The sequence below is a fragment of the Cyprinodon variegatus genome, unplaced genomic scaffold (genome assembly GCF_000732505.1).
Source record: "Cyprinodon variegatus isolate N-32 unplaced genomic scaffold, C_variegatus-1.0 Scaffold686, whole genome shotgun sequence".
Lineage (NCBI taxonomy): Eukaryota > Metazoa > Chordata > Actinopteri > Cyprinodontiformes > Cyprinodontidae > Cyprinodon > Cyprinodon variegatus.
In genome coordinates this window covers 365,258-387,910 of record NW_015151139.1, presented here as the reverse complement: position 1 = coordinate 387,910, position 22,653 = coordinate 365,258, and the positions used below count along the sequence as shown (strand labels likewise).

The window sequence follows — 22,653 nt, the reverse complement described above, 5'->3', positions numbered from 1 at the left end:
ATGATCACTACTTTTCAAGGTGCATTGTGGGAAATTTCGAGTCCACTAGTTTTTCATCCAATAGACCAGGGGTCTTCAATCTTTTCCAGGCCAAGGACCCCCAAACTGATGGCGAGATGGAGCGGGGACCCCATAATTATATATATTGTATGAAATTGTATTATATCAACCTGGTCCTATTGTCACACTTTTACAGATGGAGTCATGTAACAAAAGTGATTCCTCCCTGGGATTATTAAAGTATTTCTGATTGTGATTCCTGGTTGATGGTACAGGTGTTGTGAATGAAACGGTGCCCGGCTTGAAAGAGCTCCTGTGTGTCGCTGAATGTGTGCATTGATGACTGAAAGACATCTTCTGCCTCCATTTATCTGTTTACTACAGTCTTTTGAATTCATGTTAATGTGGATTTAAAGACATTTCAATTAGTGGAAAAAATTGCAGGAGGAATATAAAAAAAAAGTCTAATCAACCAAAACTTTCGCGACCCCCATGCAGTACCTCCGCGGACCCCCGAGAGGTCACGGACCCCCTTTTGAAGACCTCCGCACTAGACATTTGGACACTCATCTAAAATGCCCTAACCACTATATAGGGCCCTATATAGTGGTTAGGACAGACGTTCGGACACGGTCATGGTTTTAACATCATGTTTTTAACCATAGACAGCCTCAGTTCAAAACTTTGTATGTTGATCATAAACATTTATGACAAATTATGGTGGATCCCTTTAGGAAGATGCTGATTTTTTGACTCCTGTTTAGTTGAATGCTGTGAATTTTTTTTTGTTTGATTATTTCCATAAGGTTTATTTCATGGTGTTATAGATGCATTTATAACTTGTCTTAAAACTGGCTAATTTTTTGCTTGAGTGAGGGGAAAACATCTTTCAGCTTGTGACCTTCATCGGGGTCAATAAAGTCAGTTCTAAGAAGTTTAAGAGTTCCTGAAGTTTTCACCTTACCAGGTATTTGACCCTCCTAATGCATCTTGGAAGTTAGTAAGGTTGTACCAGAGACTTTTGGATATCTATTTCGATGATTACTGCAGCTGCTTAAAAAAACAGGCTTACCCAGAATTGTGTAAGATTGTTTGTAGAAAAGAAAATCTGGATGTCCAATTCTGGTAAGCAAATTTATGGCTTTCTCCTTCCTCAAGGCCTATAACCTCTGTGCACATTGGTAAGAGAAACAAGGCTGCACTTTAGGTCATAAAACTTAGTTAGTAAGTCGGTTAGTTTCATTTCTTGATAAGAAACAACTTTAAAAATTACAAAAAAGTCTTAGAAAAGCAGCATTCATAAGAAATGTATTTTCCCTCATAGTTTCTAGGAGTCATTAAAGCCATACATGAGTGTGTTCTCTGAATAGTGAAAAAAATAGTGTCAGGCGGCTTTTCGTCGAAATGTCTTCACAATTTCCTATTTTGAATTGGAAAAAACTTCCTGGATGGAAAGCGAAACGTCTTCAAACTTGGAAACAAAGTCCAGTGCATAGTTATTTAACTTTTTTTGGAATGACTATTTACTGCTGTTAAGTGTTCAAATATTGTTTCCTTTTTTCAAGTGTAGCTTTAGTTTTTTTTTTTATTTTAACAAATCTTATTTGCCATTTTGGAGCATGAAAAAAAGAAAACACGCTTATTTCTTTAGCCTTAAAGTAGCTGGATTCATTTAAACTAGCAATATGTTCCCCAGCTGTAGTAAGCTGTTACATAAAAGTTCAAGCACTGCTTGTTCCATTCTGGCCAGCAGCCTAATCATTGAGGTAAGAAAGGCAACTTTTTAACAGAGCTGGCTGGTAATGAGTAACATTTACGCACTTACGTTTACTTTGGTATCTTTTTTTGTACTTCTGCAAATCATTTCACAGCTTAAAACTTTTTTATTAAGTTGTAATATCCCTGATATAACTGAAAACATTTATTACATTGCGAAGGTGATTTTAATGTCAGCCAGGTGCATTATGGGAACTTTGTACTGTATTCACCAATACATTAGTTAGTTTATGGGATGTAGAGAACACCGGAATGGTTGCCATGACACAGGTAGAGTTTAAACGCCTCCGTTGGCTACTTTCTCTGTGACCCCCCCACCCAAACCACCACCCACTCGTTGATTACGCAAAAAGCAGCGGAGGGTTGTGATTTGCCGAGCGGAGCCCTCCCTCCTCGGTGGTAACTTATTACAGGAGTTTTCGGGGCGGAGCCGCTTCCCCGCGAGATAAATTGTGAGTGGTACAATTGGAGGAGTCGGGTACGAAACTGTCCTTTCGTCTCGCCTGTGAAGGGCAGTTAACAGCCTCGGCTTGATTTAAAATTACCCATAAAAAAGAAAAATTCCGGTCTAACCGTTAGAGGACGCGGGGGGGAAAGCATTTTTCCGTGGAAGTGATATGTCTGGAAACAAAGAAAGTGACGGAGGATGGAGGAAATTTATGTGGGATTCAGAGAAGAGAGAGTTCCTGGGACGAACAGGGGGCAGTTGGTGTAAGTACTCCATTTTTTTCCTCTCTTTCATCGGTCATTGCTAGTCTCTGCTAGCGGCTGTCAGGGAAGGGATGGTAACCATAGAGGGGGGATGGAAACCGTTTTTCCTTCTCTTCATTTCCTCGCCGTGCAGAGAGTCAGCACCTGTTAGAGCACAGTGACATGCTGAGTCGTGACTTCGGTTTCAGCGCAGACTGTGGAGACGAGAAGTTTCACTAAAAATCCGACACAAACTCCTCTGTGACTCCAAACCGAGGAGGATCAAGAGTAGTTGGAAAAAAAGGTGATTAATTATCACGATAACCCAATCAACTCTCACTAGAGCTGACAGCTTTAAAAAAAACTTATTATTTTATTATCTGGATCCGGATCGGGTTTAACTGATAAATACATTGTAATAGGCAATCATTACCGTAGGCGTAGCCCCGGTCAATTATTATTGCCCCTTCAAAAAAAAAAAAAAAAAAGGTCATCCTGAAGGACAGATTGTGGGCCAGAGCCGTCCACTCAACCGGTTTGAGTTTACTCTTTTGGATTCGATCCTCCTTTAAAATGAGAAGTAAACGGAAATAAGAAGACATTTCCACAGTTATAAGCGGATGGCTAATTCTGCTAGGCCCCACCTTCTAATCCCACCCCCCCAGACTCCAGATTAATGAATTAAACTCATTTTTCAAAATAGTTTTCAACACTTTTAAGGCGATCGGGGAATCTTAACTAATGCGATCAGATCTGGAGGATGATTTGATAGTATAACCGGCAACCGTTAAACACTCCTGAATAGTGTCGCAGAACCGGTTTTTGAGTGAGAAACGATCACCATTATTTTCTGTTCGGCGCACGCGGCGTTTGGGAACAAGGTGCCGCGCTGCAGCCGATCACGACTCATGTCTCGTGGGCCGCCCCTCTGTCTGCCATATTTATTTATTTATTTATCCCTCCTCCCTCTGAGAGACCCGCTCTGTTGCTTTCGCGACACTTTGATGCGAAAAAATCTTCAGGTAAACAAAGATTAGCAGCCGTTGGAGACGCACTACCGCGTCACAGCTGGCGCGTGCTGCTCCAATGGCGAACTCTGGGGAGCTCTACTTTTCCGCACGTGTCATTACAGAGCTCCGCAGCTGGACTTAGTGACAATCAATGACTGTTTCTTTATTTTTTTATTTTTTGTAAAGTGAAGCTTAAAAATATGTCTACTGAAAGCAACAGGTATGTCTGCGCAGAGACTACTGGTTGCGTTCAGACTGATTCAGGCTACTTTACGTATTTCCGGCTACATTTTTGTTTGTTTAGCTTCGTTCTCCCTTTTTTTTTTAAAGTAAATAAGCAGGGGATCGGGTGGTGACACTCAGACAGGACAGTTGTTTCGTTCCTGTATGGTCACGTGACTACATATGGCTACTTTTCTGCGCTTTAACAAACGTGTTTGTGGGGAAGAGATCAGTGGGGAAGGTCCACTTCACAGGCCTGAGGGGGGAGGGAGGGGGCTTCATTCAAACTGTGCCCAGAAGCCACAGCCTCACTCTCCACCCCTCCTCCCCCTCACACTATTGTATTTTTGAGTCTCTGTTTTGAAACTCTAGGACACCTAAGTTAGTCAAGTAAACAAAACAAAAAACCATGAAAGAATTTCAGAAATTTTAAATGATTCCTTTCTAACCATTTCTCTCAGGCAGGGAATGTCATTTTATGAGTCGGCTAGTCCACACAGAAACATGCAAAATAACAACAAAGAGTTCTCCAAACATGCCAAAATGGTTGAAGGTTTGTTTACAAAACAGAAGCAGGTGGTAACACATCAGAAACATGTATATAGGAGGTTATCAGGGGGGTAAATTGAGCCAGGGGTGTTACATTTAAGTATGTTGCCAAAACAATGTTAAAGATTTGTATCAATTAAAGGTAAAAAAAACAAGTTTATAAACATGATAATTTGCTCACTGCTGGTTTTATTGTTTATTAAATCAGTGCATAAAAATATCAGAAACAGCTCTGAAATAAAGCATGATCAAACTTTTATTTCTTGTTACTTAAAAGCAATAAAACCAGGATTTTCCATTGAACAGCAGAATGAACTGTTTTATTCACATATTCTTTAACTTAAATACATCAGTGGCACTTAAATATCAATCAAATACCAGCAGCTCAGACCTATTAAACCACTGAAAATGTGGATCAGTCAAGAAAGAAGTTTGTCACTATAAAGAATATATCCAATATATTTAGAGGGATTGGCTGTTTCTCTATCTAACAGCACTTATATGAATATAGTCATGTTAGAATGACCTCGAAAGGTCATACGGTTATATATTTTTTATTGGCTTTGGTGGCCCTGATTCGCCTGTTTGCCTGTCAAGAAAACATTTGTTTAAAGCAGGCTTTCAGTGCAACATCTTTAGACTTGCACAAAGTTACAGTATGCGTCAGTTCCTGATATGGTGGCGTGTCTGCTGTTACTTCCTGACAGGTGCCTCACAGAGCCGCCTGTCTGCGCTGCTCGCTGACACACGTTTGCTTTACAGACAGGTGTATGTTAGTGGGGAACATATGGAGGTCAATAATCCAGGCTGTCCCCTTTCTCCGTGTCTAACTCTAGCCTGAGCGGTGGTATGCCTTGCAGACTGCCTCTGACAGCGTCTGATCATATCATCTATCCAGAAAAAATGTAAGAGCTGTTACATTCAAACACGTGTTGAAACAATATCAGAGCCATCCAGATACACGAGCGGGGTAGGGCCCACTGCAGGCCTCTCTGTTTGCAAGAGATATTGCTCACGAGTTAAGCCTGTTAACCCACCAAACCGCTTTCTGTGGAAGCTGATGTGGAGCAGGTCCTGGAAGTAGAGGGACATATTTAAAGGGTGCACATGAGGGAAGAGGAAACTGATCTAGCTGTCTCTCGGTTGTGCTATAAAAAAAAAGGAGATGATCCATTGCAGACTGTAACTGTTGGCCCTATTTTAACATCTGTACAAGGTCAAGTTTAGGCAACATATGAGTCTTCAGCATCGGTTTAAAGAAGTCACCCAGATCTCAGTTCACAGCATTATCAGATCATCAGTTATGTCTGAATTTAAGGGGATAGACGCTGTTTAAGCTGCAAAGCAAGTTCAAACTGGTTAAAAGGGGTGATTAGAAAAACCCTTCCAAGTTACAAGCAGCCAGCAGTGGGTTCACATTGTAACAGTGAGTTATCCCCCCCCCCCTGCTCAGCATTAATGAAACTCAGCCGACAAAGAAAACTAATAAGACTCGGTCTGCTACAAGAACATAAATAAGGAGCTCTTTGTTTAATGAGGCGAGGACAGTGTTTTCATCCAGGAACCTGTTGGAAGTGACACATTGGGGGTGGGAATGGAGCGGTGGCGGGGGTCTGCATGGGAGCCAGCGCTGGCGCCTGGCAGAGTGACTCATCTTGTTGCACTGGAAGTGTGGCCCTGCAGCCGTTACATAATTGGAGTAGCATTTGAGCGAGACTGAGGAGGGGGGTAAAATCTGATAGGCTGGAAGTGTGAGAAGATTCCTTTTTTTCCTGCAACTTTGAAATGAGGAAATTTTAAACGCTACACCGCTGTTTTAAGGAAAATTAATGTCTGTTATTTCTCTGACCGTGAGCCAGGTTTACTAGAGCTTATCTTTTAAATCTGAGGATTTTTAGATCTGAAACACACACACACTTGTAAGGGCTTAAGTCAGAATTTATTTGAGCCTGCGGAAATAATGCACGTAATGACTTAATCGCTTTAATTTCCCTCGGTTCCCACACCCATCACAGCTTTACTAATTGTGGTGTTCTTTCTGGGATCAGCGCCTCAAAAAAACAACAACATCTCGGTGTTTTGCAGGTAAACGTTTCGGCTACTGTTAGATTATGCATTCCCAGATCTAAGAGGGTTGGAGATCTGTGTTTTAAACCCATCGAAATGAACAGAGAGTAAAGCTTTGTCAGTATTCTCCCTGCCGATCAGAGCAGGTCAGTCGACCCCCTGGTGCATCTCTAACTTTATCTGCTCATTTCTCTTTCAGTTAAAATCTTCCTGTTCTACGTGATTTTCTATGGATGCTTGGCTGGGATTTTCATCGGGACCATTCAGGCCATGCTGCTGACTTTACATGACTATAAACCAACCTACCAGGACAGAGTTGCTCCACCAGGTAAACAGATTTTCTCTTGTTTTTTATTTGTCCAAACTCCTGGCTGAGGTAGTGATCTGATGTTGCTAAGGACGGCGTGATCAACTGGGATGTTGCACTAATCAGAGATGTCTGCAGCATTAAGGGCTTCTCTTTTTGAAAAAAAGAAAGAAGGAAAGAAAAATAAGCAGCCTGTTTGGGTGTGCCTTTAATAAGCTGCTTCTCTATCAGAAGTCTTTCTGACCTCAAATAGGTTCAGCCATTTTGTCCTTCACTCCTCTCAGCCAGTCAATGGTTCCCCCCTCAGGCTGCAGGGGAACTGAAACGATCTGTTTTCTTTTTTTTCTTTTTTTTGCTATGATTATGACTCACGGCGGCCTGGTTTAAATGAAGAGCTTGTTTAACAGCGTTTAGAGGAAAATAAATCAGTTTTTATCCCCGTTTTGTTTCCTTTTTTTCTCTCTCTTGTGGAAAACATTTATAACATGGACGTAACATAACATTTTGAAATTTCCTGCAATTTTTTTAAAAGTTTCCTTCTTTTTTTGTGGGTGTCAAGAGCCCTGTCATGTTGTGCCAACACTTGTTTGGGCAACACATGCTTCAGCTCTGGGGGTATTTTTAGAAGCCATTGTAGAGGGGAGACTTCTTTCTCCTGCCACTCTAAGCGGCAACAATCAAAAAATAACATCTCAGTGAAAGAGTTGGGCAACGGTGAGCTGCAGCAAGGATTGACTAGAGGCACGAACAAGGAAGCAGAGTTTTTTTTCTCTCTCTCTCTCTTAGAGCACAACCCGCCTCTCACTCTGGGGCTAAAAGTTTCCATTGTAAGAGAGCCACACGTGAGGCTGGTTGGGTGGGGGCAGGGGACTTGGTGAACTTTCACAAGTGAGATTCTTACTCTCGTCTCTCTGCCGGCTCTTGCTTAACTATATGGCAACAAATCCATCCGCTAGTACCGGAAAAAAAAGGAAAGGTTGATGAATGTTATGTTGTCTCTGATTGGTAATAAAACCCATCTCACTCTGCCCCTGCGCTGCCATGCCACGCCTCAGTAGGGCCTTGTGCACGAGGTCTGTGGAAAATTACCACTCCCAAGAGCTGCCAGAGACCATCCGGGGAAAATCCCCAAGACCCCCACATTGTCTTATGATAAAGAACAAAAACCTGCTAGGGTTTTGCACTGATCACAAATCAATTAAATCTACTGCATGTTTGGGTTTTATTGTTTTATTTTAAGTTGTTTTCATTTTTCTTACCTAAACCTTTCTGATGTTTCTCAGGTCTGTCTCACACACCCCGCTCTGAAAAATCAGAAATCTCTTTCACAATAAGCAAGGAGGAAACATATAAGAAGTATGTGGAGAGCATGGCGGCTTTTCTGACGCAATATGATGATGACAAGCAGGAGGATGACATGAAGTATGAGGATTGCGGAGGCAAGTATTAGAGATGGACATAAGCTGTGAAGTTATCTTTTTTTTTTCATGTAAACATTATGAATATGTACAGCTTTGCCTTACATTTCTGGATTTAACTGGTTGTTGTTTTATTTTTTTGTAGGAACCCCCTTATCCTACATAGACCGTGGTATGTTGGATGATAAGGATTTGGGTACTAGGAAAAGCTGCCGTTTCAGTAGAAACTTGCTTGGAAGCTGTGACGGGATAGCCGACCCCACTTTCGGTTTTAAGGAAGGGAAGCCGTGCCTTATTGTGAAGCTCAACAGGATTGTCAATTACAGACCAAGGGTATGTGTCCTCTGCTTTGAGCTGCTGGGTTGATATTGATTGGGGCAGACTAACATATATACAATGTTACAGACATATTCTTTAAACCCACTAAAAACTAATGCAAATAGCCCCATTTACACTACCCTTTTAAAACTGTGACGAGATCAGTCCGGAGACGAGGAACCGCGCTAGCGTGATGTGTAGACGGTCTTCAGGAACACAGATCGGCTTTCACAGGGTAGTGTAAATGGGGCTTATGTCTGTGGCAGAAATTGACCAAATAGTTAACCTATGGAGCTTAAGACACGTCGCAACAGAATTCCCCCACAACTTCAGAGACCCTTTATCTCAGCACATTATAAAGCTAAGGTAAAAGCTGTTACCACTTGATGGCTTGGTCTTTGAGTCTCCAAGCACAATGTTCCAGAGTAAAGAAGCCCGCTATTTTAATTACCATGCGACATGCTGGCTTCTTTGCCTCTAAATGGCTGGTTATAATCCCGCAGCAGTGTGTCGCAGTGAGCTTGTTGGAGATATTTTGCTTTATACCCGATATCGGAGCGTAGTCTGCAAGAAGGACAATCACGAACTAGCTGTGGGTCTAGATACGGCCGAGGCGGTGAGGAAGTGGGGGCAAGTTTGTGCGACAACGAAGGGACATGAGGGCGAAAAAGAGCGGGGATTGAGGTGGAAAAAGGGTCCCAGCATTCTCTGCACCTCGCTCTACTAGCTGGTCCAACTTCATGAGTTGTTTTCCACAATGGCGGTCATATAAACAAAACGAGCCAGTAAGGTACCAAACAGGAAATACGCATAGTGTAGAGCAGATGTAGATTTGATCAATTTGGCCTCCTGTCTGCTGCACTGTCTGCGGTCACCTACAATCTTGGAGAGGTGCAGCAGAGCGTCTGCAGAAGGGGCAGAGGTATATTGGCATTCACTGCGACACACACGCAATCGACCTGGTTTCTGAGTATAAACCAGCCTTACAACCTTTACCCTATAGAGAAGGAATATGTGACTTGTGGATTATTTGATAATGGTAGTAGTTTGGAAGTGGGCAGGAAAAAAAAAACTACAAAAATGTCTGCATGTTTGCATCAAATCATATTTAGAAAACTGGACATGAAGTTTTCCAGAAGACGTTTCACCTCTGATCAAAGAAGCTTCTTCAGCTCTAACTAGTGGGTGGGAAAGCACTGAGATTATAATTCTGTAGGTCTAACGAAGAATTAGGGGGGACAAAAGGTGGCTTTGATCCCTCCCACTGGATTGGAAAATGAAGACACCGGTTAATGGTCGTTAGAGTGTTCTGATGGGTTGTTAACTTCCTCTCATCCAAGATGCCTCTTCGATGACAAACATCTTCTAGAAAACTTTACGTCTAGTTGCCTAGACTGAACGTTTCCAAACAAACTTCACAAATATGTTTTAGAAAACTGTGTCCCACCAGTGGGTTACGGGACCACAGGTGGTTGAAGGTTTTAGTTTTGTCTCGTTCAAATAGAACAATAAGTTCAGTTCAGAATCTCACCTTTTGCATATCATTCAGAGCTGATTAAGAAAATAAGATCCAGATTGGGAAAGATTAGCCTTTTAAGTATTTCCAAAGAACAAGATTTGTTTTTCTTAGACGCTAAAGACTTGAATTCAGCTAACTAGTAGTCCACAGAAACAAGCGGGGGAGGGGTATTCTGCCTAACTAAGAACGAAGTAGATCATCTGGCAAAGGAGTGGTGCATTGTTTAATGTTTCTTTGTTTGAAACTGGAGCCATTTTGATTCCACACCTTTTTCAAAACCTTAGTAAACACTGCTATCAATGACAGGCCTGTGCAGACTCATTCCTGTGGGAACAACCTGAGGAAAAAAGACGAACAAAACAAAGACTGGTTGTAGGTCACATTCAGGTCTTCATTTGTAGTTTTTTGCAGATTGATGCCGAAAATTGTAGTAGTTCTAACATTTCTACAAGAGCAATAGCTTTACTGAACATACAGCAATTAGCCCAAGCTATTACATCACATCTCCGCCTGTCATGTTTAAGTGTGATCAAATGTTTTCTGAGAATAAAAAACTGCTCAAATTCAAATGTTTAGACCTAAAGCTGCTGACAGATAGTTTAACATTTGCATGATAGACCTAGATGTTTTTTTTTTTTTTTCCATGCAACCAATTTAAGCTCCTGGCATTTGAACTAAACTGCATTTATGGGAAACTAATACAGAAAAAAGTGTAAGATCACACCGGAAACTTGTTCACTATGGAGTATTTGTCAGCGTGGTTTCTGATTCAGATTCAGGTGGTTTTCAAAGACATGCTTTACTTGATAGGAAAACCCAGCAACATTAAACATGATTGTTTCACATACAGAAATGAGTCAGAAGTTTCTATAGGTGCACCGAAGCTGCCAAGTTAATCAAAACAGCATGTGGTGCTTTGATTAAAAACATTTTAACATCATCTAAAGCAACCTAACCAAGCTGCAGTATCATCACTTGGGTTCAGAGCAACGCTTTGACAGGATTAATTATTTCTGTCATCCATTTGTTTCCTTAGGTTGAATTTACTTTAGTTCTGTAAATTAAGAAAAAGTAATTTTGGGATGCTGCTGATCAACCACTGCTTCTGTTTTTAGGCTCCCAAGAATGAATCACTTCCAGAGGAGCTGAAGGGCAGATCCTTTGATAACGTCATCCCGATTAGCTGCAAGAATAAGGTAGAGTTATGTATGTTTCTTCCTTCTCTTCAAGGATTACTGCCTTGTAGAGAGACCTAGGCTTCCCACAGTTTATTTCCATTAACTCAGAAATTGATGCTTACAGAGGGAAGAAGACGAAGGCAAGATCGCAGGGATCAAGTACTATGGCATAGGGGGTGGTTTCCCTCTCCAGTACTACCCCTACTACGGCAAAAGGCTGCATCCCCACTACCTGCAGCCTCTGGTGGCAATCCATTTCACCAACCTCACCATGAACGAGGAGCTCCGCATCGAGTGCAAAGTGTACGGCGAGAACATCGACTACAACGAGAAGGACCGCTATCAGGGACGCTTTGACGTTAAGTTCGTCATTAACTCGTGACCCCAGACAGGATGAGCGCACAATAAACATAGAGAGGTATTCAAGAGTTCAGATAAAACACCACTAGTCTTTGAACATTCATTATTTACAGGACCTACACTTAATCCGTGTGCTTTACACTAGCTTTTCCGTGTTTTCTGTCCAGAGTTAGAATGTAAAATACAAAAAAAAAGTAGCAATAGCAAATATTTATTCTACTGTAAATGAAAAAAAAAAATCCTCAAGCCATGGGATGTTCATCAATTACTGTAAAACTGCAGTTTCACTACTGATGTGTAGCGACTTGTGTCTCTGTCCCCATGGTGTTTGCTCCTCACGTGGTTTCTATATATTTTTGAAGTGTCCAGAGTTTGTAGGCTAGTCCTGTCGTGATCTCCTCCTGTCTTATGTCTGCTTTAGTGGTCCAAGGTGTGTGTGTGTGTCGCTTGCTCGTGTCTGTGCAGGCGGTGTTAATGTGAGTGCGCGGAGTGTTTGTCAATGTGCTCAGACTAACCGAAATACTAGCATGGTACTCTGAACCTTTAAGGCCCCAGATGTGAATAGATGACTGCGCTCCATCATTTTTTTTGTTGTCGTTTTGTTTTGATGCCTTTCTTTATTCAAGTTTGCTGTAGAATAATATGTTTGTTTTTGTTCAGCTTCACAATTAGATAGATTTAGATGAGATTTTCTCTTTGATACTCTTAAAATCCGCTCATTCTTAATTCATTAGTGTAAAGCTTTGTGGGTCCAGCCTCAGAAGACTGTCACCTCCATGGAAACCGTGGCAACTCAGTGCTTTGAAATCTGTTTTGCTGGAGACGTCACGTTCCGTGATGTAACTTACTATTGAATGTTTTAGCCATTTTCGTAATGGAAGAATTTTATATTTATGCAGTTGTACATTTTTTTTTTCAACATGTGATGTTTATGAATCCAAAACCAAAGTCGCTGGTCTAAAACTTTCGAGAAAATCAGAGGCAATGCAGTATCCCGTGTTATAAGATGTTTAGTGGGTGTGAAAAAAATCAAAAAAAAAAAAAACTTAATTCAATGTTTTAGATCAAAACAAATGTCAGGAGTCTGATCTTGTCACTTTATTTAATCTGCATAAGGCTGAAACAATAAACAGAAAATTGAGACAACATTGAAATCTTGCAGTGTGTGAAGTGTGACTCGTCCTTTGTTTTTCCTTATCCGTCCAAAATCTGGAAGAAATACTCCACCTGGAAAAGATATTTTCAAGTTAGTGTGCAGTTTTTCAGTAATGCACACAAACACTGGTTGACTTTTAAAGCAGGGTTTCTAAAGGAGCTCAGAGAGAAAAACTGCTTGTTCTGCTTTAGATGACATCAGGAGAGTGACGAGAATCAGCTGGTTACAAAACACGGCTGGACTTTAACTGATTTCTACATCCATCTGTAATCTTTCAGTTTCATTCCAGCCTCCTATGGTCTTGTTCACAAACTACTTTTGTTTGTTATATAATTGATCATTAAAATCATTGTTGCCATAGCTGTTCAGGCAAAAATCTTTGGAGGAGGAACCAAAATAAAACAAAATGAAGAGGGAATAAAAAAAAGAATTAAACCTTCATACATTTAATTTTTTTTAGACTAAACCTTTTTGTATTGGTGGCTACCTGAATCTAAAGGTAGTTTGGTTTATTAATGAGACATACAGGTTCGCAGCTGAATCAGTTTCCTCTGAATGAATGCTTTATGTCTGCTGTGAGAAGTGGCCCAGGTGTTTGACTTCAGACACTCTCTCCTCTGCACAAGCCCTTTCTTGGTCATTCTGTTTTAGTCTTGAGAAAATGGCAGCTCGGCCAGCCATGGGCTAATGTTTAACAAGGAAGCGTTTGTCCAGCGTACAGATCAGGAGTTTTCCTGAACAATGACGTCCGATTGGTCAGACCCACTCCCTGCGAAAACAATGGTTTTGTTTCAAAATTCCTCTGCCACTCTTGTTCTCCTCAAAACCAGCGTGATCTGAGGTTGCCCCGGCCCACAGAGCGGAGTCATGGGACTTGTCTAAAGACGCGGCTTCACAGAGTTGAGGGGAGCTTTGTTCTTGGCCAAAAGCAAGGTAGCCGTTCACGCACGGGCTGCCGGACAATGAGGAGACTTATTTGTGGGGTGAGAACGTGTGGGAGAAGCATACAGAGCTTTTTCTAGCCACACACTTCAATACCGGGACAGAGTAAAACAAAGTAGTGAATACTTTTGAACTACGAAAAAAAAAATCTGAAAAGTGTGGCCTGCTTTTGCCTGCTTTTCCTGCCATTAGTGCTTCAGATCTCTAGGAGCACTCTAAACTTGGAGTGTCTTACTGCAGATTCTCAGTGGGATTAAAGTATTGACTTAAAGCAAGATGTTTTGTTATAAAGTGTATTTCAGCCTCTTATTGATCTGTATTTATCTCCATCTAATCACTTGCAATGTGATCAAATTACACACAGGTGGGCTCTAATTACAAACTAGGTGACGTGTCAAGGCAGCTTGATTGTATTTAGTGGCATCACAGTGAAGAGGGGCAAAATAGAACCACAGGATTTTTTAAGAGTAAAAACATTGCGTTTCCTTTTATTCTATTATTTGTAAATAATGTGCTAGCATAACGACATGTGAAAAAAGGCTGACGGGTGGATTAAACTGAGTGACCCACCTCCAGGACACCGTCCTCTGGAAGGTCTGTGCAGTGCACCGCGTTTCTCACGATGTCCTTGCCGTAAAGGGCGCGCAGCGTGTTGGGACGGAGAAGGCGTGCGATTTCCTGTTGAAAGAAAACAGCCTGATTGTTATATCTTCCCTGATTAACACAAGGACACATCATCCTATTGTCATTCAGCTGTGACTTTCAGCAGCAGTCTGAGACACACAACGCTGCAAACTTCTGTGTCCAAATGTCAACCCCCCCCCCGCCTGGTGTGGATGATGATACAGCTGATGCTGGAAACCGAACATCCTGTCCTCCTGCTGTGTTAATAAAACTGTGATTACTCAGCAGCTGATCATGTGATCCTGGAGAAGAAGCACCACAAAAAAAACAAAACTAGTGACACTCAGCAAAGCTTTGATAGAGGAGCGTCAAGTTATTTTTAAAGCTTAAATGCGAGCAACAGGCCCCCTCTGTTTGTCGATACATGCATTAAAACTTCCACACAACCCCACCTATTTTAACAGTAATATAACTAAACCCTTTTCTTATATAGTCTGTAAAATTCATTCCTAATTCCTCTTTCCTCCCCCCTGTTGCTCATAAACAGCGAGGCCTCTCTTTTGAGTCAAAATGACTGTTTCCTTTCTACATCAGACACTCCCAAGGTCAAAGCTGGGGTTGGTTCTCCTGCCCGTCTCCAGGAAATGCAGCCCTCCAACAAGATCTGTGGTAAGAGGGAGGGGCCGGGTGTACATAATTCATTCACTAAGAGGACTTTTGACCCTCGGACTGCTGCAATCATGGATAATAATTATGGATGCTGTGTGGTAAGAGGTTTGGTCAATAGCTGGACCCTCCATGCATGAGAACACACACAAAAAAGGGCTGTTTGGACAGAGGAGTAAGGTGGAATCTTCAAGGACGTCAGGAGGTGTAGTTCCTCTACGGACCACCTGGTTCCATTTTAGGTTCTTTTAATGTCTCTCTACTGGTTAATGATCAATTCACATCGTAGGTACATTTTTAACTAGAAACCACTTTAACAAATCCACCTGAGTGCTACGATTAGCTAGCCTCCCCTAATCTTTAACAAGCAAAAGCAAATAATCACGTTTTTCAATCAATCGGTTTGATTCTGTTGCTGTCTGAGAACAAATCCTTCAGCAGAGCCTGAGAGTCTTTGCTCTCCAACCTTTATTTCACTGCAATGTCTTCTTTGTATCAGTAAAAGGTACACTGTTTAGCATGTTAGTATTTATATAAACTAAAGGAAGTAGATGTAAAATTATATGACTGAACTGGAAAAGGGGTGGGGCTAAATAAGGGCAAACTTCCACCTTTATCTGAAATGATCCTCAATCATAACTACGTCTTCTATGTCTTCCTAATTACCTATCCAGGGTGCATCCAGTGCCTTACTAAAACACTTCTTTAGATAGGTACAACCCCCCCTCAGAGAACATGCAAGGATAAATAGGGAATGGAGGGATGGATAGATACCACCAGGGTAACATTGTGGTCAGGTCTGGTGAAAAAAAAACCTTAAAAAAAAGAAAGAAAAAACAAATAAAACTTTACATTTTGGTTTTCCAGACATAATCTGAAAAAAAACCTGTAAGAATGATGGTGTTTAAAAACTTTGAGGTGTATTTGTTTCTCATCAGAATATCATCCTTGTACCATTTTAGTACAATCTAACCGTGCCTGCAAGATAAAATCACAAACACTTTGAGACAGACTGAAAATGGGTCAGCCAATCAAGTTCCTGTATTGTGGCTTAAGGCGGGACATATAGCTGTGAAGAAAGCGCGGTGGTGCGGAAGGAAGTAGGTGTAGCTGCTTCTATCACATCCATCTTTGATCCTATCCGTCCTATCTCATCTTTAAAAGTAAAAAAAGCGTCATTTTTTTTTAGGTGTCTTAGCGTCGGCTGACTTGTTAAAACCAAACTTTGGTAGGTGGGCTCCCGGTGTCGCTTCACCCAATCGCCTCCAAAAGTTCTGCTGAATTTACCTCCCTGTTTCTCCAGATTGGAGGATTCCCAGATTAATTATTCTTATAACCCTGTTTTATAGCCAATCATTCCCACCGTAAAACTTTCCCCATCTTCCCAACAAAAACTAAACCTCCAGCTCAGTTTCTTCTAATTCCTACATTAATTTATTATAAATAAATATTAAACTTAGAATACCATCTTTCTTTGTAGATAATTAGTTAACCTTAAGTAAATGATTCACAAAAACCCCAACCGCAGAGACAAATCCGCAGATTAATGCTGCTTTTCAAATGTCTGCATCCCAGAAGTCCCTAAAAAATAAATCACAGCCTGTTCAACAGCACAGCTATAAGAAAGGCTTTAAATCCAGCTCATCTTATGGCCCCTTTTTGTTTGAATACAGATTACAGTAGTTTCACACAAGCAAAGTTTTAAACTTACTAAATCAAACAAAAAGAGGGTAAGTAAAAAAAATAAAAATGGATTTACAAAACCAGAGCAGACAAAGGTTAACTTTACACTGGTTTCTTTCCAAAGCAAGACTTTACAGTTGTTAGTTGGTTTGGTTATTATTATGAATGATGAGGTTTCATCAGAAATCAGGTGGAGAAGGAACCTCTTCTTCTACTTATCATGCCTAATATTGCTTCCTTGTATGAAAGCCTGCATGATGCAGCCTCCATACTGTGCCCCAAAGGGAAATAAGGACAAATCTAGTTAGCAGTAGGAGAGTTTTTTTTGTTTGTTTGTTTGCACAGACTGCTCCCTGTAACCATATGAGCTAAATATAAAGGTTTGGTTTTAATGAGTTTCAGTAGAGCAGACCAGCGTTCCTGTAACTAACCCTCTGTGGACGGTAATGACCCAGAAGTCACATGACAGCTCAGGGACGTCTGATGCTTCATGAACTGCTGACCCCCCCCACATCCTGGTAGTCATACTCCTGTGCAGATCTCAGCAGCTGATAAAAAGTTCAAACCTTTTTCAAGATATGTTTTGATTGGGCACATGTGATTGTTTTAGATCATCAAAGTTTTATAAGTACTAATTAGCATTTAATCAGATCACAGAAAATAGAACAATATTTTTTGAATCATGATTTTATTTATCCCAGAAAATAAGATATGAATAAGCTCAATTTTTCAGCTTCCCTACATGGAAAACCGTGGAAGCTGTCTGTCACCTTCACATTAAGCACACCTGGATTATGCAGCAGGATAAACAATTGGTTAAACAAGGCAAAATGAAGGTTTTGCAGTGGCCTAGTCAAAGTCTAGACTTAAATCTGATTTCAATGTTTAAACAAACCGTTCATACTGCTTTATAGAACCAATCCTGCAAAGATGGTCGTTCCAAAATTTCTCCTCAGCATGGCTGAGGACTTTTAGGAAAAGGCGGCACCAGTTCTTAACTTTTTAGAGCAATTTTTTGCATTTTTCTTTTTACGTATGATCATATCTTAAAGGGGATTCTAAGACATGACAATAAGTTGACTTAGGACTTTTATACGTTTATCACAAACCATTAAAAATATTTTAATCCAGGCTTAACCTGCATTTAGTTGTGATGTGCCTGCTGGTTGGATTCCCTCTGCTAATTACGAGGGTTCTGAGGCTGCATTGAATTTCATTTATGGGTAACAGAGTATTTATCATTTAACGGAAACCCTGCAGGCTAAATATAGCTCTGTAGTTATGATCTTCCCTGAAACTGGTATGGGAAAGAAAATCAATGGAGAAAACACAGCTAACAGCAGTTACAGAGCTTTTCAAGCCCATCTGATGGATGTTTGTGCTCATAACACACAACAATGCAACAAGAAACCACTGTTATTTTTAGCAGGGGGCAGGCATGGTTTACTAGATTACTGATTTAAAGGGGAAGGAGTAGATCTAAATGGAAGGCAGCAGATCGCTGTCCCCCTCACCCTCTATGGCTGACTGGCTGCAGAGCAAAGCAGCAGGAGGTTTAGTCGTGCATAAGTGTGCATCCCTTTTTTTCTGGACGAGTTTCCTCCACTGAGGAAACAGGCATTGATTCGGCTTCAACGGCCGTCAGCCTAGCTGGAAAACCAAGGTGATTCCCATTAGACCTCTGCTGTTTATAGATTAGTCAGCTAGAACAAATCTATAGCTTATTATTAGCACAAATAACTAAGCTTTTTACTGGTAAAAGACGTTCTGACCTTTTCCACCAGTGTGGAGTTATGGAGAAAGTTCAGTCTTATCTCTTAATGCGATAATAATGTCTGGAATGTCTTTACGGACGTACGCTCCAGTCAACAAGTAAATGTCCCCTACTCTGGTTCCCACCCAAACACTGCGGCCTGAAACAACAAGTCTGCTAACCTTTGTGCTCACTCCTCAGGCCAGCAGCGTTTTACCCTCACAGGTCTCAGACAGCTGCGGCGACCGTCTGCTGCTAATGCTAAACAGCTCCACTCCCCCAGGATAGGGAGTGCAAACGTTTAGGTGAGCGGTGAGGAAATACTGCCGTGCATCTGAGGTCACACAACGATGAAGCAGCATGACCTCTCACTTTGAGTGTAATCAAAGCACTGACCCACAAAGAGTCCTGGGTGGGGTGGGAGGCCTGGAAGCAGCTGAGAGTGAGCCCTCTGTGCAGATAACACAACTACTGTTCATCACCTTGCAAATGTATTCAAACTCCATGAACTTTTCACACTTTGACATGACAACCACAACCTGTGATTCCATATGGTGGCACATATCTGTGAAGAGGCAGAAAAATGACGTGGATGTGTTCATCTGCACCGAGTTAATGCTTGGCAGAACCATCTGTTGCTGCAACTACAGCTGGGAGAGATGCTATTAATTTGTTTATATAGAAGCAGATAGTTTGGCCTATTTTTCTTTGCAAAATAACTGCATCTTAGACAAATCCTCGCTGGAAAAACAAAACATCCCCACAACGCATAAAGCTCCCAGCTTACACTATGAATGGTGTGGTGAAAATTAGCCTCAGGCAAAAAAATAAAAAAGAAAGTCCTATTTTAAGCTCCCATTACTAAACAATGCTTTTGTTTCCACTTTGACCAGAATTGCGGTTCTCTGCAGCTCCTCCAAACCTACTACACTGCAAAAATGAAATAAAAGCAAGTACATTTTTCTTGTAATAACTATAATTTCATCTGATTTAAATACAATTTGCCAATGGAATAATATGATTCGTAAATAAGAATATAAGAAAATAAGATAAAGCAGTTCTGTTATCTTATTGCATAACAATTGTATAATATTTAATTATCTAACCAGCCTGCTGTGCTTCTAGGTCTTTGTGATGTTTGTTAATTATTAATGTTAGACCTCTAAGACCTTCATAGCACACTGGGTTTATATTGAGGGGAAATTTCACTAATTAGCTGCTAGCCTTCTAGGTAAAGGCGTTGCATCAAACCTTTATTCATGAGTATGAAAGGAAAGAGAGCTGAACATAAAATACACACCACACTATTCAGATTTTAATAACACTGCACCATTTTTTTCCGCTTCATATTTAAGCACTACGTTGGTTAGTCATATAATATCCATAGAAAACCCCATAAAACTTAAAATAACATTTCTAAAATTTCATTTTAAGCTTTCTTAAATTAAAATTTCTGAAAATAAATAAATAAATAACATACTAAAGTTCAGGATGTATATCCAATGTTTTTGTTTTATCGGCTCTTTTTAACAGTCTTGCAAACTCCTGCGTCTATAAATTAGCTCCAGTTATTTAAAAGCAAAATAAAGTACTAATAAAATAGTAGAAACCAGCAAACCAATTCAAAAAACAAAGCTAACCGCATAAGAGAAAAAAAGTTGACACTAAATAAAACCAAACTAGAATGAAAAATGACAACCTTGCATAAACCATATTACCGGTAGTCTGTGGTTGTGTTGCATTAAAAGTTTCAGAAGAAAAACTGTGCGTAAAATAATTTTACCTTCTCTATTGTTAATTACTATACTTCATTACTATATCTTCATTTTGCTAACAGTTTATTTCAGTAATGCTGCTTATTTTGTGAAAAAAAATCCCTGTATTTACAAACCAAACTCAGCTTCAATCAGGAAGAAGCAGATTAAAAAGAAGCTACATTTCTAACCTGGGTCTAAAGGAGGAGAATAAGAACCTGGTGAGGGTGCGAAGGGGGTTTTAAGCTGTGTTATTAAATAATCAAAGATTTTATGGACTGTAATCAGTTTGGCATTGAGTGCTCTGAGCTTAATGCTGATGAGAGAAACCAACAAAGCTGTTGACACAGGAAGCCAGTCTGTGGTGGAATGGGAGCTCATGGCAAATATTTGTGTCACATCAGCAGCTTTTCTGGATATCAGAGTAAATAGAAGCTAAAATCTTGTAAAACTCCCAAAAACGATCAACACAAACGTATCTAACTGCATCAGTTAACCTACTAGACCTCTTTTAAATGCGTTTTCAGTTTGGTCCTCAGACTGGTGCCAAAGGTGGTCCTTGTTCTTCTTTTAATGAGAGAAGAAATGTTGGAATCAACTATTTACTTTGCAAGAATTCTCCATAAATTGGAGAAGATTTTGAACAACAGTGATCATCTTCTTCATCACTGTTAAACAGTGTCTCCAGAAGATCCTTCCTACCTACAGCTATCAACAATAACAGGCTGAAAAAAGGCTGATGAGTTCCTTCAACATCCAAGTTCCCTTTTGAATGGAAACATTTTTGAACTTTAAACGAATTAGATTGCTCTAATATTGCTGACTGAGGTGTTGACTGTATGTTTTTCCTTTTATCACTTGCCAAAAATATAAATAAATACTTTTAGAACATCACATTACTGTGACAGAAAACTTGAAATATCAGAAAAACAACAAAAAAATACTCTATCACTCATCTCTGCCTGACAGAAAGACTAGGATGACTAGAGGGACTTGGATGACCTTTTTTTAAAATAAACATTTCAATAGTTTTCTTTTTTTACATCATAAAAAATAATTATTGTTAATCGTAAATATAAGATATAACTTGTAATAATATATATTAACATAAAAAAATGTGGGGATTTAAAACTAAACCTTAAAACTTTTTCTCTGTTTAACGATATAAGAAAGGACCATCCCACCTTGGCTGACGGGGCACCTAAATGTTTTTTCAATAACAAAATGACGTTGCTTTGGTTTTTAAACTTTAAATGTACTCAAAACAAAACACAGAGCTTGTCTACAAGTGGACAATGACATGCATATGGAAAGCAAAGCATCACTGCTTAACCTTGACCAGGCAATTAGCTTATTTTGAGATATATCATGGTTCAGGTCAATGTTCAGAACTTTGCGCATACGGGCTGCCACTATAAAAACTTATCTAGGAAGGGTTGGATCCGTCCCTGAAGGAGTTGTGACCAAAAGCGCAGCCCCATATGGGCAGAGCTTGATGGCAACTGCAAAATTTAACTCAATTTAATTTATTTATTTTACACTCGGCCAATGTGCTGTTTGACTTTTTCGAACAAGAGCAACTGTTTTTAAGAGGATATGGAAACACAATTGCTGTGATTTTAATGTTCAATGCCCAGCAAGGTTGGATGCCGCATTAAAGTTGTGGATTTCTATTCTGTTCGATTCCCAGTCAGCTGGGAATTTATATTTCTGATAGTTATTATAAATAATAATAATATCTTATCTTAATCAGATATTAGTTCGGCTGTTATATACTGTTCTGAACACACGCCTTACTAGGTGTGTGTTAGAACAATAGATGAAAGAGTGATTCAAGCTCTAATCATTGTCAAACAGTTAATTCTGCACATACATGGAATAAATTCACCACAACTTCTGTTCAAAATATAAGAGTTTATTAACAAAAATCATTCAGCTCCAAGTCAATCATATTTCAGTTTAACACTCTTAACTAAAAACTAGAGAAACTCGACTAAACTAAACTACTATGTACAAAGAGGAAGGGAAACATGGTTGAAAACCATATTAGAGTTGAAGTTGGATTGTGTGTTTAAAAAACAAAAGTTTATCTGGAAGAATTTGGGATATGATTAAATTAGCTTTTCACTAATCTAAATCTGACAAATCTGTTCTGGATTAGCAAAGATTTACACGACTGATCAGCTGCTGATTCTATTGCTGGCGTCCTGAACACAAACATTCATCAACACTTCGGTCCGTTACTGATCTGTGGTCCATGCTAGCTGAGCGTAACCGAAACGTATGACGCTGTGGTTAATTTACTCAAATGGATGGAAACACGTCTAATTCACGTTTTTGTTTGACACTTGGGTGGAAACACAGCCACTGTCTCTTCTTTTGCCAACAGGGGGTCCTCAAACAGAAGTTAGTGATATTTGGGGGACAGGAAGTGAAGCATGGAGGAGTTGGGAAATGTCTGACTGGCGATTGTACCTGAGGTAGTCATGGAATCTGAACCGGGTTTAGACTGCTTTGATCCAGTTGAACTCTCTGAATTAGCAAAACTATTGTCTTCATCAAAGCCTGCAACTTGGATGTTAGATCCAGTTCCAACCAGGTTATTTAAGGAGGTATTCCCTTTGACCCCCTCCTCCATCTTAGATTTGATTATTCTATCTC

General features: G+C 40.2%; 2 protein-coding genes across 2 annotated transcripts in view; one reads left to right on the top strand and one right to left on the bottom strand.

The window, feature by feature from the left end:
* Positions 1-2,235: 2,235 nt before the first annotated feature.
* atp1b1 (ATPase, Na+/K+ transporting, beta 1 polypeptide) lies at positions 2,236-12,352 on the top strand. The gene is made up of 6 exons (XM_015394454.1): positions 2,236-2,487; positions 6,514-6,642; positions 7,905-8,060; positions 8,185-8,372; positions 10,992-11,072; positions 11,179-12,352. Exons 1-6 carry the CDS (start codon positions 2,394-2,396, stop codon positions 11,434-11,436), a joined length of 906 nt encoding a protein of 301 aa, XP_015249940.1. The 5' UTR covers positions 2,236-2,393; the 3' UTR covers positions 11,437-12,352.
* Positions 12,353-12,464: 112 nt separating this feature from the next.
* nme7 (NME/NM23 family member 7) overlaps positions 12,465-22,653 on the bottom strand; it is a 30,287-nt gene continuing 20,098 nt past the window's right edge. Inside the window, exons 11-12 of the mRNA XM_015394453.1 lie at positions 14,083-14,190; positions 12,465-12,641 (exon numbers count right to left, since the gene is read on the bottom strand). Coding sequence (XP_015249939.1) covers positions 12,609-12,641; positions 14,083-14,190 — 141 coding nt within the window. The 3' untranslated portion in view covers positions 12,465-12,608. The remainder of the gene's footprint in view (positions 12,642-14,082; positions 14,191-22,653) is intronic.